Here is a 16088-nt window from a genome sequence, read left to right as displayed (position 1 = left end):
ACTGCTTTATCCGGTGTTTTTACCAGTTTAGATCACCATCTATGTTTGTTTTCAGAAGAAGAGACCTCTGTGGATAACTCGGCTCCCCATAAAAACTTCCTGAACGTCTGGATCTTTAGCTATCAGAGAAAAAATGTGAGCACACTTTAGCAGGTGCTGGGGTAGCTGCCCATCTGGGGTGTGCCAAACAGAGTAGGAAAAACACTGATTTGTAACGTGAAACGGCTTTATTCAGCTTTATTCTGTGTTTTTTACCAGTTTCAATCTCCTGGTCCATTTGTTTCGGAGAGGAAGAAACCTCTGCTGATAATTCGGCACCCACTACAAATGCCCCGCACAATGAACTGTGAAGGAATTGTAACCAGGAGAAGTTGCAGCCTGTTGCAATCTGCAATGCCATTAAATCCCCCTAGATCTTACATACTGTTCCTTTAAAGGTGATTCGACCTGTCCCTGCATTAATGTCATTTCCTTCCACAGTGAAAACAGCCAACAAAAAGGCAGACAAGAACAAGAAGAACGGCTTGAAAACCCCAAACAGCATCTCAGAAGGAGAAGGACAATACAGCTCGCTAAAAGAGGGTGAGTGAACAATCGGTGACACTCTGGCTTATTATGGGAAATTCATGATCTCATAAAAATTCATCTTCCCTCTGACACGCATGGATCATTTCTCTGCTTTCACGGGAGCCGTTAGGATGAGAAAAAAGAGACAAACTCTCTCACAGATGACAAATATTTTGGAAAGGGGGAGAGTTTTACAGAGAGCATTTTCCCTGGGAGGAAAAGTTTGGCACTATAAAATGAGGCTCTCAGAAGTGGAGTCAAGCCACAGAGGCACTGATGTCTTCTTTGCCTATGAAGCATTGTGTTTGGTTTCAGTACATCATGGTATATTTATTTAACTGCAGCCAGGATGCCCCAGAAGACTTCCTGTCATGTCAGATGACAGATTAAACTCACTTGACTGAGAGCGTGATTTAGGGGCAAAGCACATGTGCTTTGACCTCAAACTTTCCACAGCTCTGAACGTGGTGGTATTGCCCTTATTAGACTTATTTACACAGTGTCAGGCATCTCTAGCATAACGGGAAACTGTATTTAATAATTCTGGGAGGTTAAGAGTGGCTGTGGTGGCCAACTGTGAATTTATGTGTTTATGTTGCAGCTATTGTAAGGAACCTACCGAGGCAGACAGAAAGGCTGCCATTTTTAATTTGGCACCGGGGAATGGGAGCAGAAAGTTGGATATTCTCGCATGTTGGAAAATGGGAACTCCGTGCCGACACGCCTGGCACAAAGAAGCCCACGCAGTCGAGATCTGGAAGGCTCAGGCTCCCAAAATCACGTTTTCACGGCTGAACCTGTGACTCAACACCGATGTGTTTTCCAAAATTGTCTCAGCGTCTCCTGGTAGCAGCTGATTTATGTGAAATGTAAAAATTATACACTTCCTATAAGCAGCCTCATCCCTCAACGTTAAAAATGGTTTAGCCTCCTAATTTGTAATTAATTGGCCGTTATTGGAGGTGTAGCAGAACCTCAGCGTCTGCCACATCCACACATACTGTAACAATAGGGAATTCATTAAAGGGGTGTCTAAGACCAGGGCAGATTTTCAAAGTTTGATTCAGCAGATATACTTGTTCATTATTCCCATTGGACGTAACAGAAATGTGCTGAAACAGGATGTTTCCGCTCTGATTTTGCAGTTTGTCACATGTGCACAGTCAAGCTGTGGAGGCAAAGTTTGGGCTGTTGAAAAGTAAAGATTGTTTCATAGGTCAGTGTGCGATGATGTTAAATAGTCTTGATGTAAAAGAAAAATCCTTCACTTTTCAATGAAAGGAAGAAAGAGAGACTGTGTAGGGCTGGAAGGAGGCGTATAGGTCAAACAAAACCAGACTTTCATCAAAGAGACCACAGTTTGTGTCATGTGTGAAACCATAGGTCAGTGTTAACATGATGTTATGTTAGTTACGTACGGTTATCGCGCACTGACATCACTCATGACATGTATTTATGTCAGGTTTTGTAAACATGCTTATTTTATCCCAAGGCATGGTCATTCGTTAACCTAAGTATTTTGATGCCTAAACCTAACTGTGACCGTTTCACAACAGAAACGCTAAAGGACGCCCTGTGCGTAGCTATGAAACAGCGAGAGATGTGACAAATGTCTATATTTGCAACCTGGTCTCATTCCAAAGTTGTCGAATAGCGGCGCTTGGGCAGTGACTTCCAGTATCAGACACAGATGAAAAAAGCTATCTTTTCACATTGGCATGATACGTGGCCGGTTGCTGTTATTGTTTAACGGTGCCCAGCGTCGCTAGAAAGAAACCCTAACCCAGACAACAACGTAAGTTACAGGGTCGAAAAGTACCAGTAGGGTGGATGGAAGGTGTGGTGGATGGGTCCAACAACCACCGACTTTCACCCAGGAGGCTGGTGTTTGCTTCCTGTTTGTATGTAAAGCCAAACCCTGTTATTTATTTTTTTTCGAAACCTTAACATGTGGTTTTGTTGCCTAAACCCGACCACGTGATTTTGTTGCCTCAATGTAACAGCATACGCTTGTTGTTGAAGAAAAAAAAAGAAGCTAATTCCCAGTGTTGTACCGATGTTGTAGATTTATTTTGAAAGAGACTGTATGCAAACTGTACATTTCCTGTGAACACGGAAGTGTATTTTGACAACAGACATTGCATGTAACAGGCTGAAGTTGACACGGTGTCCCAGAACGTCAACAACAAACACATCCAGGCTACCTTGCACGCAATATTTCGACGTAGAAAGTCCATGACCAAATATCAATTTGGGACGAGGTCAAAGTGAGAATGTGTTAGTGTTGGACGACCTGGGTTGTTACAGCCTTACTTAGTCTGGTATGACTAGTAGCTTATGTTGGCTATTGTTAGCTAACGTTTTTAAACTCTAGGTCAATGGCTCCCATCTGGTGGGTTGAGGGCCCATTCTGAATGGACTGCAAATGACTTGCGAATAAGTCAAGTTTGTTAAACACACTTTATTTTGAAGTACAATGAATGTCCAGCACAAGCTTTTATTTTCAGGTGCTGTTTCCTGTCGTAGAATGAGTTCATTAATATGCACTGTCCCTTTTTAAATAAATAAATTGAAATTGAAATTGAAAGTTTATTTGCTCATAGTCACTCAGTGGTTTTGTCACAAAACTACAACAAGAAACATGATTGTCATTTCCGACTTGCTGTCCCATTCTTACTGAAAACTGTTCCAAGATGGCGACTGATTCATTCAAATGGAAGTTGTTGGTTGCTGGGCGCTGATGCCAAAAAAGTTGTTCAGACTTTTCCATTTTTGGACAACATGCAAATTTAATATGCTGCCATTTTTGTTCACAGGAGCCACTGTGCAGCAAAGGTTAGTCTCGCCTCAAGTGTACAGACACCACTTGGTACGGTGCTTGACTAAAGCAGTTTGAAGCTTTCAGTACATAAACATGAGGATTAAAACATTTAAAGTATTTCAATACCGCACCACCAGATGTGAATAAAGATCTCATAATGTACAAATCCCACTAAACTTCCTGCCTCAGCAGTAACATCCCAAGTGGCCTCGATAGCAACATATGTCTGTTTTGTCTTTTCTATTACACATTACTGTTATGGCCAGATGCTTTGTCCCTGTGTGGGTCCTCCGTGAAGGATTGCATTCAGATGGTGATAATGATTTAGGGCTTTGCAACATGGCAGGAACCCATTTATTTTTGCCCTGCTAACCTCCATCCTTTGGGCTGCTTTGAGGGCTTGGTTGTCCCTCATGTTCCCTCCATTCAGGAAGTCTGTGGACAGATTCCACGGACGGAGGGTTTTAAATATAGGAATACAGGGTCACAAGTATCAGCACATGTGCTTTATTGCTGTATAGAGTTACTGTGAATACTACACTAACCGGCCTTAGTTACCAGTGGCTAGTTAATCAAGTTTTACTCCTCAGCTTTACAGCAGGAATGAATTTGCTTTATGCACTAAACATAAATTGTCTCATGCATGTGTGGATTTTGGATGCCGATCTTCTCTGTCTCTGGCGTCTTTACAAATCCTGGTTCATGTGATTGACGGTCCTCAGTGTGTCAGGCTCATATCAGGCTGCTGGAACAGTTACACGATGCAAAGCCAGCTTCCTTTATGGCTCAAATATACTGCAGGACTTCACATGCATACATCCTGTAAAAGCAAAAGTAAAAAACCTACAGTATTCTCAGAGAAAATGTCTTCGTCTTCTCTGTGCCTGTTACACTTGTGAATGTGCATGTGCGAAGACAGTCCTGGCTGTATGACAGCAACATGCGCAACATATGCTGCATGTACAAACAGACCGGTGCCCAGTCGGAAATTCTTGCTCTGAAATTCTATCGCCGTGATCCGGGGAAGTCTGCAAACGGCATGATCTGACCCAAAGAGCTGTTGGGCAGCGGGGATTTCACACACCGACCTTGATTTAGCCGTTTGGCACTCACTGGTTGATATCCATTGTAGTGTAAAAGATGAGCCAATCTCACACAAAGAGCTCCATTTAGTGAACACCAGCTTGGTCTCTGCAATCACTTAAAGACAGGCATTTGTTCAAATGAACTGCAAACTCCCTCCAGCAGCAAATGAAAACATTCTTAAGTGATGTGCAGCCTTCTCTTTTAAAGACTGTGTTTTTCTACAATGAAGGCGGAGTGCCTCGAAGATGGCTGCACGCCTGCCAAACCGTTGCTGTGGCATCAGTGGGCGTTACTGGATAATTGCCATACTCAAGGACTTAATTACAAGATGATTAGTCATATGGATGACTGCTAATTGCCATGGTCTGGACTGCCAGTAAAGATATGAACTTTGGGAGTTGTTGCATTGTAGATTACTCACATCCTTTGGTTTGGGCTTAGAGGATACCTGCACATTATCAGTAGTCTAATCTTCCACAGTAATGACCATGTGATTGTGAAGTGGAAACATGAGAGTCAGGTCTGACCTAAATAACCATCATCAGGGTGATGTCATCAGGGTTATCTCAGCTTGGAGACCTGAAAACACAGAATGACAAACAGCACAGGTCAAACAAAAAGACATTATTAGGTCGCTTGTTGGAACCACAGCACGAACTAAAATTCAGGATACCTCAGCCTCTGCTGCTTTGATTTCTTTTTTTAATCTATCTGTGTCCCAACTTTATGGAAGAGCAATTTAAAATTGCTGGAGTGCTCTAAGGGAACTATGTCGTGCAAAAGGTCTTGAAGGATCCAACAACTTTTTATGATTTTGACCCGTTTGTCAGCTCATCCAGTGTCTGCTAATAGGACTGGCACCAAACAGACTCTCAGTCTACAGCACATACCAGTGTTTAAGGATACAGTGGGCATGCATTAAAGGGACAGTTCACCCCCAAATCCAAAATACATATTTTTCTTTTTACCTGAAGTGCCAGGTCGTTCTCAATCCCAACTCGTCAAATTACCACCGCTTAGTCAGTGGATCTTGACGTCAGACTCCGACAGTGCACAGAGACACCCTTCACAGCAACCGGGCAGCAGCAGTTTGTGACCGGCAACTACCGTAGTAAAAAAAGCAAGAAAGTCTGCAAACAAACTCTGGACTTTCACCCTGGAGTCCGCCGTTTATTTCATGTGTGAAACCAAAAGTCAATCGAGTTATTTTAATAGCAACGTAATGTACCATTATGGGTAGCTAAACTAGTGTCGTATATCACGTGACGTACCTACAGATGTACTAACTGTACGATAGTAAAAAACCTTCTTATTTTAAGGCAGACTTTGATGTTTTTTCTAAACCTAACCATGAACCTTTTTTTGCCTAGATGACATAACCGTAAAAAACGAGGTGTACGTTTATTTTGAAAAAGACTGAATGCATGTAACGAGCAGAAACTGCACGTTTACTGTGAAAAGAGAAGTGTATTTTGAAAAGACACGTTACCTCTCTAAGTGACAGCTTACCGGCTCTGAACTGTAGTTGAGAACACCCTGGTTTATTTACATTAATTTTAACTTGGCTCATTATTAGCTGGTTGCTAGCTTCGACCACTCTGCGGAAGGAAGGAAGGATGGTGAGGTGTTCGGGTGCCATTCACAGCAATGGCTTTATTGCAGTCTTCACCACAAAACAACAAACATGGCTTTCTCATGAGGTCAAACAGTAGCCCTGAGCTTATACAGACACTTAACTCTACTGCTATCATCACTACTTGCTGCACGCGTCTTCACCATGACACCCCGAGAGAACTGCTTCCCTCCACATACACAATGAATTACACATCACACCCTCACGTTACTTTCAAGGCCAGCATCCTTAAAGGGGAAAAAGGGTGAGCCGGTAACACACGGTGCATGTAACAAGCGTAAATTGACATGCCGACCTTGAGCATCCAAAAGTGATCCAGAAGGGTATGTAGCGCATCATATTTTGAAGTGTAGGTCCTCTGACAAATCAGTGGTATTTGACAAGTTGGGATTATAGTGTTGGTGGTGCTACTTGTCGGTCAAGATTGTTCTGAGTTGCCGAGTGAGGAGATATCAGCTGTAGAGATGTCTGCCTTCTCTCAAATATAATGGAATTACATGGCACTTGTGGTGCTCAGCGCATAAAATAATGCATTTGAAAAACTCAACTGCAATGTCTCTTTCCAGAAATCATGACCTGGTTACTCGAGGTAATCCACAGACCTTGTTGTGAGCAGTTTCATGTGGGAAATATTTTCTTTCTACTGAATTACACCCACCAACTGTATCACCGTGCAGAAGGAAGTGTGCATCTACTCATGGAGGAGAGACTAAATTTGTAAATATCCCATGTAATTATGAGTCAGTAATTCGTGTGTAGTTTTTGGGAGGCTGCAATCATGTGACATGAGTAAAGAAGGAAGTGGCACTGTAAGGTCAGAGGTTGGGTGGCAGATATGTTACAAAACACAGGATTTTCTCCAGGGACTTTCCTGAAGATATGGGCACTCAGAACCAGGTGAAATTTAGTTAACTTTGAGTCATCTTAAGTTACTTCACCACCATGTTTTTTTTCCTAAACCTTTCCTCCATAACTTCATGATAGGTATGTTATGTAATTCATTGGGCGCTAATTTGAGGGACTATGAACCATTGTAAAATATACACCTGCCAACCATATTACTGCGCAGAGGGAAGTGTGCATCCACTCATCGATTAGAAGCTCATGCTCGTGACAGTGCACGGTCACAAAACACAGGACTTTCACCCAGGAGACAGGTGTTCAGGCCTGTGTGAAACCAAGTGTTATTTTTAAGATAAGCCATCACCGTGTTTCTCTTCCTAAACTTAACCTACGTAACGTTAACGTAGGTTAAGTTTATACAGTGATAGTTGGCAGGTGTTGTTCAGTAGAAAGAAAATAGTTCCTACATGAAACTGCTCACAGCAAAGTCTGTGGATTATCTTGAGTAACCAGGTCATGTTTTCCGGAAAGAGACATTGCTGTTGGGATTTTCAAATGTTCCATTATATTCAAGAGAAGGCAGACATCTCTACGGCTGATATCTCCAACACTCTGCAACTCACACCAAAACAATCTAGACTGATAAACAGCACTACAGGTAAGAGGAAAAATATGTATTTTGATTTTGGGGTGAACTGTCCTGCGTAGGTATTCAGCAATGTAAGAATAGAGCTTTTATTAATTCAAACCCTTCTGACACTGAAGTATCTTTCTTTCATCAAATTATATATCTCTTTCACCAGTACCTCTAAACATGCTTGACAGGTTTGCAGCCGCAGCTGCTGCAGTTTCCCATTTTCTCCCTTTCATGATACTGCCTTCGCCACTTCAACAGTTTAATCAGGAATTCAGGGTGCAGTGAGATGGCTGCGATAAGATGCAAAATTACAAGAAAGGAAGCATTCATAGTGTACAGTCATTAATCATCTGTGAAGATTGAAACAATTTGAAATTCATAACAGTTTAGACATCAAAGCCTTCGTCACGCTGTTAGACTCCATTTCAGTCACACAGGCTCACCTGCTGTAGTTTGGGTTTCAGAAAAAAATAGTGTGGGAAACATTTGATGCACATGAACTTGTCTTTGTTTGTTTTTAACAGGTGATGAAATTAGCTGCAAATTAGACTCATTTGAAGAGAATATTTCAAGATGTGAAGAGTTTCCATTTTGAGTTGTTTGGTTCGGAGGCAGATGAAGAAACAGCAACACTGATAATGGCCGCCATAATAGCAATCACTGTCTGCTCTAATTAGGAATGAAACAGTTGGTTGTTCGCTGTGTGTCGACTACAGTACATTTTCTGTATAAAGCTCCTATTAATAGACCTTCTCATTAACAAACACACTGCAGCTGCTGTCTCGTTTGCTTCACACATTTGAGCTCGCTGTGCAAAAAATCTAAATTGCTCATTACTATCGAATCAAGAAGTCAGGAGCTATACTGTGCTGTAAGCAATGCACCACATGATACATAACATTACCATCACCATCACAGACCAATTTATCATTCTCGTTACCCAGAGTGCCCTCCCATGGGACTGGAGACATTGAAGATTGATGATTTCCAGCTTCACGCTTCAACTACAAAACGCTACGGCCTTGGTGCACACAGAGGTCGTCTTAACATTCAGGTAAGCTGGGAATGCAAAGTGCTGGTAGCTTGGGCAAGCTTAGCAGAAATGTTGGGGCTCGTATTTTACCCTGGGCGATCTCACCTTTCCTCTGAAGCTTCCATAAAAGCGTCTTTTTCCCCCCACAAAGCTGCAATACAACAGAAATATGATCCATAGATAGCATCTTTTAATTTCAGGATCACTTTAAGTTCATATTCCAGCTTCATGAAAAGATGCCGGCCGCGATAACTGTGAATGACATTATCATTCTGCTTCAGCATATTTTTAATACTCATCTCAGCAAAGAAAATAATGTTGCAATCAAACCAGGGGCACATTCCCAAACCTAACAGAGAAGACTGGCATCTGGGAGAAAAGGTATTTCCTGTTAGTGCAAGCTGTGTTGTGGGGGTATTAGCATGTGTACAGTCTGCAACGCGCCTCGTCTTCTGCAGGCTGCGCTGCTCCGGAGCCACACAGTTAGTGAAACATGCACACATGCCCTCTTAATCCGCACAAGACGGCAAGGCATTATGTTTCAGGAATCAACAAAACAAAAGATTTGTTTGTTGGGTGTGTGTGTGTGTGTGTGTGTGTGTGTGTGTGCACCTCTGTGTGTGAGTGCCTGTCAGGGATCATAGACAGGCAGAGATAGTGTCCGTTGTAGAGAACAATTATCTGTAAATCAGGAGGAAAAACATAGAAAGCAGATGTTGCCTGTTGAATCGGGCCTGTGGCCAGTGAGCTTGGTTTATTTCCACTTTCATAGCTTGCTACAGTTTGTTTAAATTCCAGACACCAACAGCTCTGTGATGAATTTAACTTTCTTTTTCGGGGACACAGTGAAACATGAACAACTGAAATACTCGACAAGACGAAAATGACACCCTCTAAATTTGTAATAGTTGTTAAAGAAATGTTCAGAAAGTGAAAATTGTGCCGTTACCCTGCAGAAAAAAGGTCCTTGGTCTGCACCTGGATCAGGACTGGCACCAAAAAGTAATCACCCTCCATATTTCATTCAAAATCAGTCAACAAAGTTGTGACATATTCTGCTAACTGACAGACAAACAGTACACAGAACAGACTCCGGCTTGGCAGAAGTATTTATTTGCAAATCTCACAAATCGTTCAGCAGTAAACTTAGACATGCATTTTTGCTTTAGGAATTTGGTTCAAGGCAGCTAACAGTTACGTCTTGGCTGGGACGTGCTCCTTCTAGCTGCCTGCAAATGAAAGCCTGGGTATCGTTTAGATTGTTTAGTTTTCATTTGTACACATGTGAAACATATTTTTTATCTTTTCCATTTTGGACTTGGATCCAGACAGGAAGTTGGATCGATCAATATGTTGAGCCACGCAACACGATAACATTTGGAAGATGTGTACAGTGTATGTGTATATTTATAGAACTATGATTCCAACTTAGTTTCCAGAAATCCAGCTCTAAATCCAAAATCCAAATCCATCCAATATTTCTTATATTTCTTCAGAGGTACAGGACAAATGCTATTTCATTAAAGCTGGGGTATGCAGTTTTCCGATAATCTGACCACCTGTTTGCATGTGCTTCATACAGTAACCAAGTGTGTTATTTATTCAATCTTATTTTGTTGCAGAGGTATGCACAACACATTCACTCAGTCCCCCTCTTTCTCTGTTTATCAGAAGAAAAATGAGACAAAGTTTAGCTGGTGAGCACCCTGCAGTCCCCCTGGCTTACCCCCTGCCACTGTTTCCCTGGGTGTAATAGCAGGCTGGTGGCCAGCATTAGCACCAGGTCTAACCTGTGTAACGGCAGCAACAGAAAGTTTTCGGGGAGTTGGAGCTGTCTGATCCGAGCCTGGAAATCCAGACTCAAATCTAGAAAGATTTTGAGTCTGACCCTCACCAATACACCCTTCCTACCCAAGGGGCGGCACTAACTGAGGCATATTAAATGCCGCTGCACGCAATTGGATAGCACGATGGCCAATCAGAGCAAAAAACAAGGTGACGTATTCATTGCACTAAGCCCCATTGCTTTGCCGACCAGTGGGGCTAACTGATATATTATGCTTTTGCCGTATCCCATCGGCAAAACGGCAAAAACGTCCTTCCTGGAAACGAAGGCTTCTAGGGCAGTCTTCTGTTCCTAAGTGTAGTTGGCTTAGTGTTTCTTCCAAAGCTAAGTTGAATGGACGCGGTCCTTCGTCAGCTGCCGTCTTGGCTGTTTACTTTTCGACTCCTACAGCGCAGCGCTGTCCTCATCATGTTACGCCCGCACAGAGCCCGCCTCTGTCAGATAGACTGATCTGATTGGTCCGATGGCGATTCACTGGGCTCTGCTCGTCGGGGCCAGATCCCCGTGCAGAGCAAATTAGAATTTGCTAGGGGCGGGGCATCTGGATTTCCAGGTTAGTCTGATCCCTCAGCACAGGTTGAATTTGGGTTGCTGCAGCCATAACTGTGGGTCAGTTCCCAGAGCTGCTGCTGCTCTCCTTCTGGTAAGGTTGTCTGTAGTGGTGGGAAGTGACGAGGAGGACGAGATTTGATTCTTTAGCTAACGTTAGCTACATAAGCATGAACTTGAAATGGCTCTATAAGCAACATTATCTCTCCATCACTGAAATGCAGCACCGATATTAACTTGTGTTTTATTTAATTTGTTGTCAGGCCTTCTCTGCAGGATACTCCCCAATTGAGGCTTTCACTGAAGGGACGTACATTTGTAGATCAGCCAATAGGAACGCCCTCTCTCTCTTTCATGACCTGTGATTGGCCAGAGTCTCCAGTCATGGGCTAGATTTTCTAAAGCTTGAAAGCAGTGCCAGGCGGAGGTGCAGAAGTCTAGTTTTCTCCCAGACCACTTGAATTACAATGTAGGTAATTATGGGAATTTTGCCCCATGACACCAAAATAAAACTGCCTGCCCCAGATTTACTTTTTCATGTTAAAGACTTCGATAAAGACTTTAAATGTAAAGTAAGGAACGTTTTGTCCCAGTTCTAAACTTAAAGGAAGAACTCACCATCTTTTATGTGGATGTCAAATCATTGCTGATGTTTAGGGTAGCCAACTGAAGCCATAAATCCGTCAGTGCGTGCTACTGACAGAGAAAGCTGAATTCTCCTGCGAGTATAGCGATGACAGCAGTGCCTACAGTACATTTACTAGGATGCATTTCGTGCAAGCTTCTGATACCCAAAGGCAACTCAGGTCCTGAGTGGTCCTGGTCGGCCATATCCTCTCACAAGGCTAATGCAGCTGCAGCCTTGTCGGCTCTCTACTGCATTACTACAGCTGCATACTTTGGCTTGAATAAATACGGCTGAAGATCTGAGACAGCCAAAACTCAGAAAAATGTATCCTCGTCCACAACATCCTCTGCACTCATATTTTTGGATGCCATATTTGCATTTGGAAACATAGCTAATGTGCAATACAAGTGAGGAGAACAAGGAAGTCCTGTTTTTTAGCAGCATCTAGAGCACACCCTCGGGCTACTGGGGGTGACAAATGATGGTGCTGGATGCAGGAAGAACGACAGATCTGCAGCCTTCTCTGTCAATGTAGCTCTCACTGAGGAATTTATTCTTCAGTGGACAAGATTTACGCTCAACACGGAGCGGACATCCACATTAAAGGTGACGAGTTTTCCCTTGAACTGACATAATGCACCCTGTAGTGGTAGTTGATGAGGGGGGTGTACAGCTAGGTAGATGGGTAGGTTACAGAGGAGGAGGTGGGTTCACTCTCCTAGAGACAGAGACAGAAAAAGAGGAGGGTATACCCTGCATCCTGCGTATACCCTCCTCTACGCCACTGTCTTTGACGTGAGTATACATAAATGTTTATAAATTATGCCAAGTCCCATTCTCATGTGTTCACATCTTTAAATAATGAGCCAGTGTACATCAAAGAGACCTGACAGTCACTATAAAGAGGCAGCGATAGCATGCAGTCAGCATGTGGCTGCAGTATGTCATTGTGATGTTAACATTTGGACAAAGAAGATGAACGATGTGACCTGTCAGCACACACGCAGCATGTGTGTGACTGTTCACACATGTCGCTCTGAGCCAACACTGTCAACTGGCCCAGCGCGCGCTTCACGGAGAGAGTGGTGTTTTATGGATCATAATTAATTTAACATTTTCAGCTGTTGAACAGAGCAAGTGTCAAGAAAATGTGTCCTCACGTTCCATCGGTATCACGTACACTGAGACCGTTGAATGCTGGGAAATGGGGAGGAAAAAGCCCAGACAGTGATTTCAACGCTCAGCCCTGTCTCACAGATGTGTCCTGTGTTCATTCCCATAACTCACCCTCACTGGCTTTGTTTTTGCCTTTGTTCACCCAATTTAAGTATCATCCAGTCTATTTCGGGTGATGTAACCAAAATGTACAGTAGCTATGCTGCCTTTGTCACGTTAGAAGACACAGAATAAACTCTTAACATCTTAGCCTTGTTGACTTTTGCATGCTTCACCCTCTCCTCTGTTAACTCCTTCAATAAATATGTAACAAAAACAAGCAACACGGAGGCGGTCAGCATTACCAGTCACTGTGTTGCAACATACACAGACTGTGTGTTTGTGTCTCCACATGGACATCTGGAATAAAATTCTGCTCCACACGGCTGTTTCTGGCCCGCAGGCTGGCCTTTATGAAGATGACCTCTATGACGGGGCCTGGTGCGCTGGGAGGGATGACCCGCTGCAGTGGTTCGAGGTGGATGCCAGGAGGCTGACAAAGTTCACAGGGGTCATCACACAAGGCAGGAGCTCCCTCTGGTCGTGAGTAGGAACCCCGCAGACATGCACGCAGAGATGCAGATGGTGGAGGACGAGGATTTTCTCGTCCAAGCTAACTTTAAAGGATGAATGTAGGGGTCGGATTTTGTGCCAGATCTATTTCCACCACAGAGTACGGCTCAATTTGACTCACTCTTGGTACCAGGTCCTTTTTTAACTTTTGTTTTCAACTACAGAAAGTAACTGCTTAGCGTAGGCCGGATTCTCATCTGGTTGCCACAGCAACGCCGCATGAATCAGCTGTGACATCATCTTCAATGCCACACTGACTGAATCCTTCCATCTGCAACCAAACAGGGGAACTCCTGCATTTCATCATTTGTATGGTGTAATTTATGGCATAATTGTGCAGGTTGTTTAGGTCGAGAGAAGGAAAATATGTGGCTGCTATTGATGGTAGCTAGGCTATTTAAAAATGGTGGGTTTGTAAAGGATGTCCCAGTGACGATTCTCAGACCAATCAGTGGTCTGCAGTCTTTTAACTCCAACTTTTAGTATGAGTTCAGCTTGCTCCAAACCTCCTCCGAGGTAGTACCACAAAGAGTGAGTTGAGTAGGGCCGTGCTGTAACGTACCATGCAGTGGAAATATGGCATCAGTTGGTTTAAACCCAGGCTCTGGTGTTTGAAGGTTGTATTAAGAGAACATTCAATTTTCTAAAACGAGAAAAGAAAGCTCTCATATATTGATGATCCAGCACATTAACCATGGATCTTTTTGAGCTATGTCAGATTTTATCAGGTGTCCGCTTCAGCGGCAGCCCTGGCTGGAGGCATTACGTTTTGGGGTTGTCCGTCCATACATCTGTATCCATATTTTTTCAAATCTGGCATAAATGTCCACATGAGCTCAAAAATGAATGAAATAAATTTGGTGGTCAAAGGTCAAGGTAACTGTGACCTCACAAAACTAGTTTTTGGCCGTAACTCAAGAATTCATACGTTAACTAAAACAAAATTTCACACAAATGTCCAATAGAATGAAATGATGAAGTGATGACATTTTATATCCAAAAGGTCAAAGGTCAGATTCACTGTGACATCATAATGTTCAGCAAAAACATTACTCAGTGGCATAACCAGTGTTGGGGTTAATGCCTTAAAGTAATATATTACATTTTAGCAGTAATAAAGTAAGGTAACATGCTACCAACAGGATTTTAAACGTCACGTTAAACGTTACCACCCAAAATACACTGTTTATTGTTTTCATTTTTCATTTATCCACACTGATCCACACTGAAAAACAACAACCCCTGAAGGTTACACTACAATAAGGGTGCAGCTGGTAATTTGCAAATCTGGGTGATGGCATAGCCTGCTGTGCGTTATCATGTTCAGTGTGTTTCCATTAATAAACCCTCAACGTCTACAACATATCCTGTCCTGCTTTTGCGTCCTAAGGCTGCTAGAAAGCAGCAGGGATAAAGAGCTGGTCTCCAGTTTGTTTTTTCCTTGTCCCAGTGATCGACACATCTGGGTGATGTTAGTATATGTTGGACGTGTTTCCATTCGCATCCTCTACAAAAAATGCAGAACAACACCAGCACACCGTCCCGTTCTTATGTATAACTCTCTCTCCGGTGCTGCTGTAGCTGAGCGGCACACCAGGAACCAGCAGGTGGGCCTTCCAGCTCCGGTGTATTAATTTGCGTTCGTCATAGTGATTTAATCGCACGCCATTCTGTTTGTCGTGCTAACCTCAATACTTGTCGATTGTGTTTAATGTCATAACCCCAAAAATATTTATCCATAGCTCATAATTATCAGACGTTGATCCTCTGCCTGTCCCTCTCCATGTCCAAGGTTATTTATTTATTGTAAATGGTTTAGGCTATTTAATTGTTCTATATTGTCATTGTAGAAGCCTAAATTCATTCTGATTTCATTCATATGTGGATGGTAATTTAAGTTCATATTTTCTGGTGACAATTTATGTTTATTCTGACAAAAATGACTATTTCAGGTTAAAATATTTACAGCTCATATATACAGAGTAGTACGTTCATGGTTTAATTCCTTACATTTAAAAATATGTGTATGGTTAAGTTAAAAGGTTAAAAATTCTCAATTGTAAGGTTTTGTGTGATATTAGTGAGTATACTGAGGTTCGCTAGTAAGTTTGCATATTTAATTGCCTGTTGAAACTTAAGTATCGTGGTGGGTGTGGTTACCGCAGGAGACAGGCAGTCAGGCAAGTGGAGTGGAGCCACACAGTTTTTTGACCTCGTTATTCTTGTCATTATCTTATTCTCTTTTTTGTTTTCGTGTGGATAACTTTTGTACCGTGGTTTATTTTTTGAAGTAAACAGTTGAACTGAACCAAGAGGATCCTGTGGAGTTTTTCGTATCATTTTTGTGGATTACGAGAGGGATATGAGAGTGTCAAGCTTAGGCTTCATTAACTAGGAAACTACAGTCATGCTATCATTAATATAAGCAGGGGATTTTAATACAAAGTGGTAACCACTGTATGTGAATGCATAAATGGGTCAGAGCTGCACAGCACTGGATTTGAAATGAACTGTAATAAACTGGAGCTTCTGTGCACTGAATTTCATGGAAACCAATCCAATAGTTGTTGAGACATTTACTAAAACCACAAAAGTCAAAACTCATGGTGACGCTATGGTAAACAGGGAATCATCAAAGTAAGTAGGATTCATCCTCT

At 42.5% G+C, this 16088-nt stretch overlaps 1 protein-coding gene across 1 annotated transcript in view; it reads left to right on the top strand.

Moving 5' to 3' along the window:
* Positions 1-16088, top strand: part of cpxm2 (carboxypeptidase X (M14 family), member 2) — a 57589-nt gene that overhangs the window by 7762 nt on the left and 33739 nt on the right. Inside the window, exons 2-4 of the mRNA XM_033610743.2 lie at positions 481-582; positions 8532-8641; positions 13262-13401. Of these exons, the coding sequence (XP_033466634.1) occupies positions 481-582; positions 8532-8641; positions 13262-13401 (352 nt within the window). The remainder of the gene's footprint in view (positions 1-480; positions 583-8531; positions 8642-13261; positions 13402-16088) is intronic.

Source organism: Epinephelus lanceolatus, chromosome 21 (assembly GCF_041903045.1).
Source record: "Epinephelus lanceolatus isolate andai-2023 chromosome 21, ASM4190304v1, whole genome shotgun sequence".
Lineage (NCBI taxonomy): Eukaryota > Metazoa > Chordata > Actinopteri > Perciformes > Serranidae > Epinephelus > Epinephelus lanceolatus.
The sequence above is the reverse complement of the archived record's forward strand: the minus strand, read 5'-3'. Positions and strand labels throughout refer to the sequence as shown.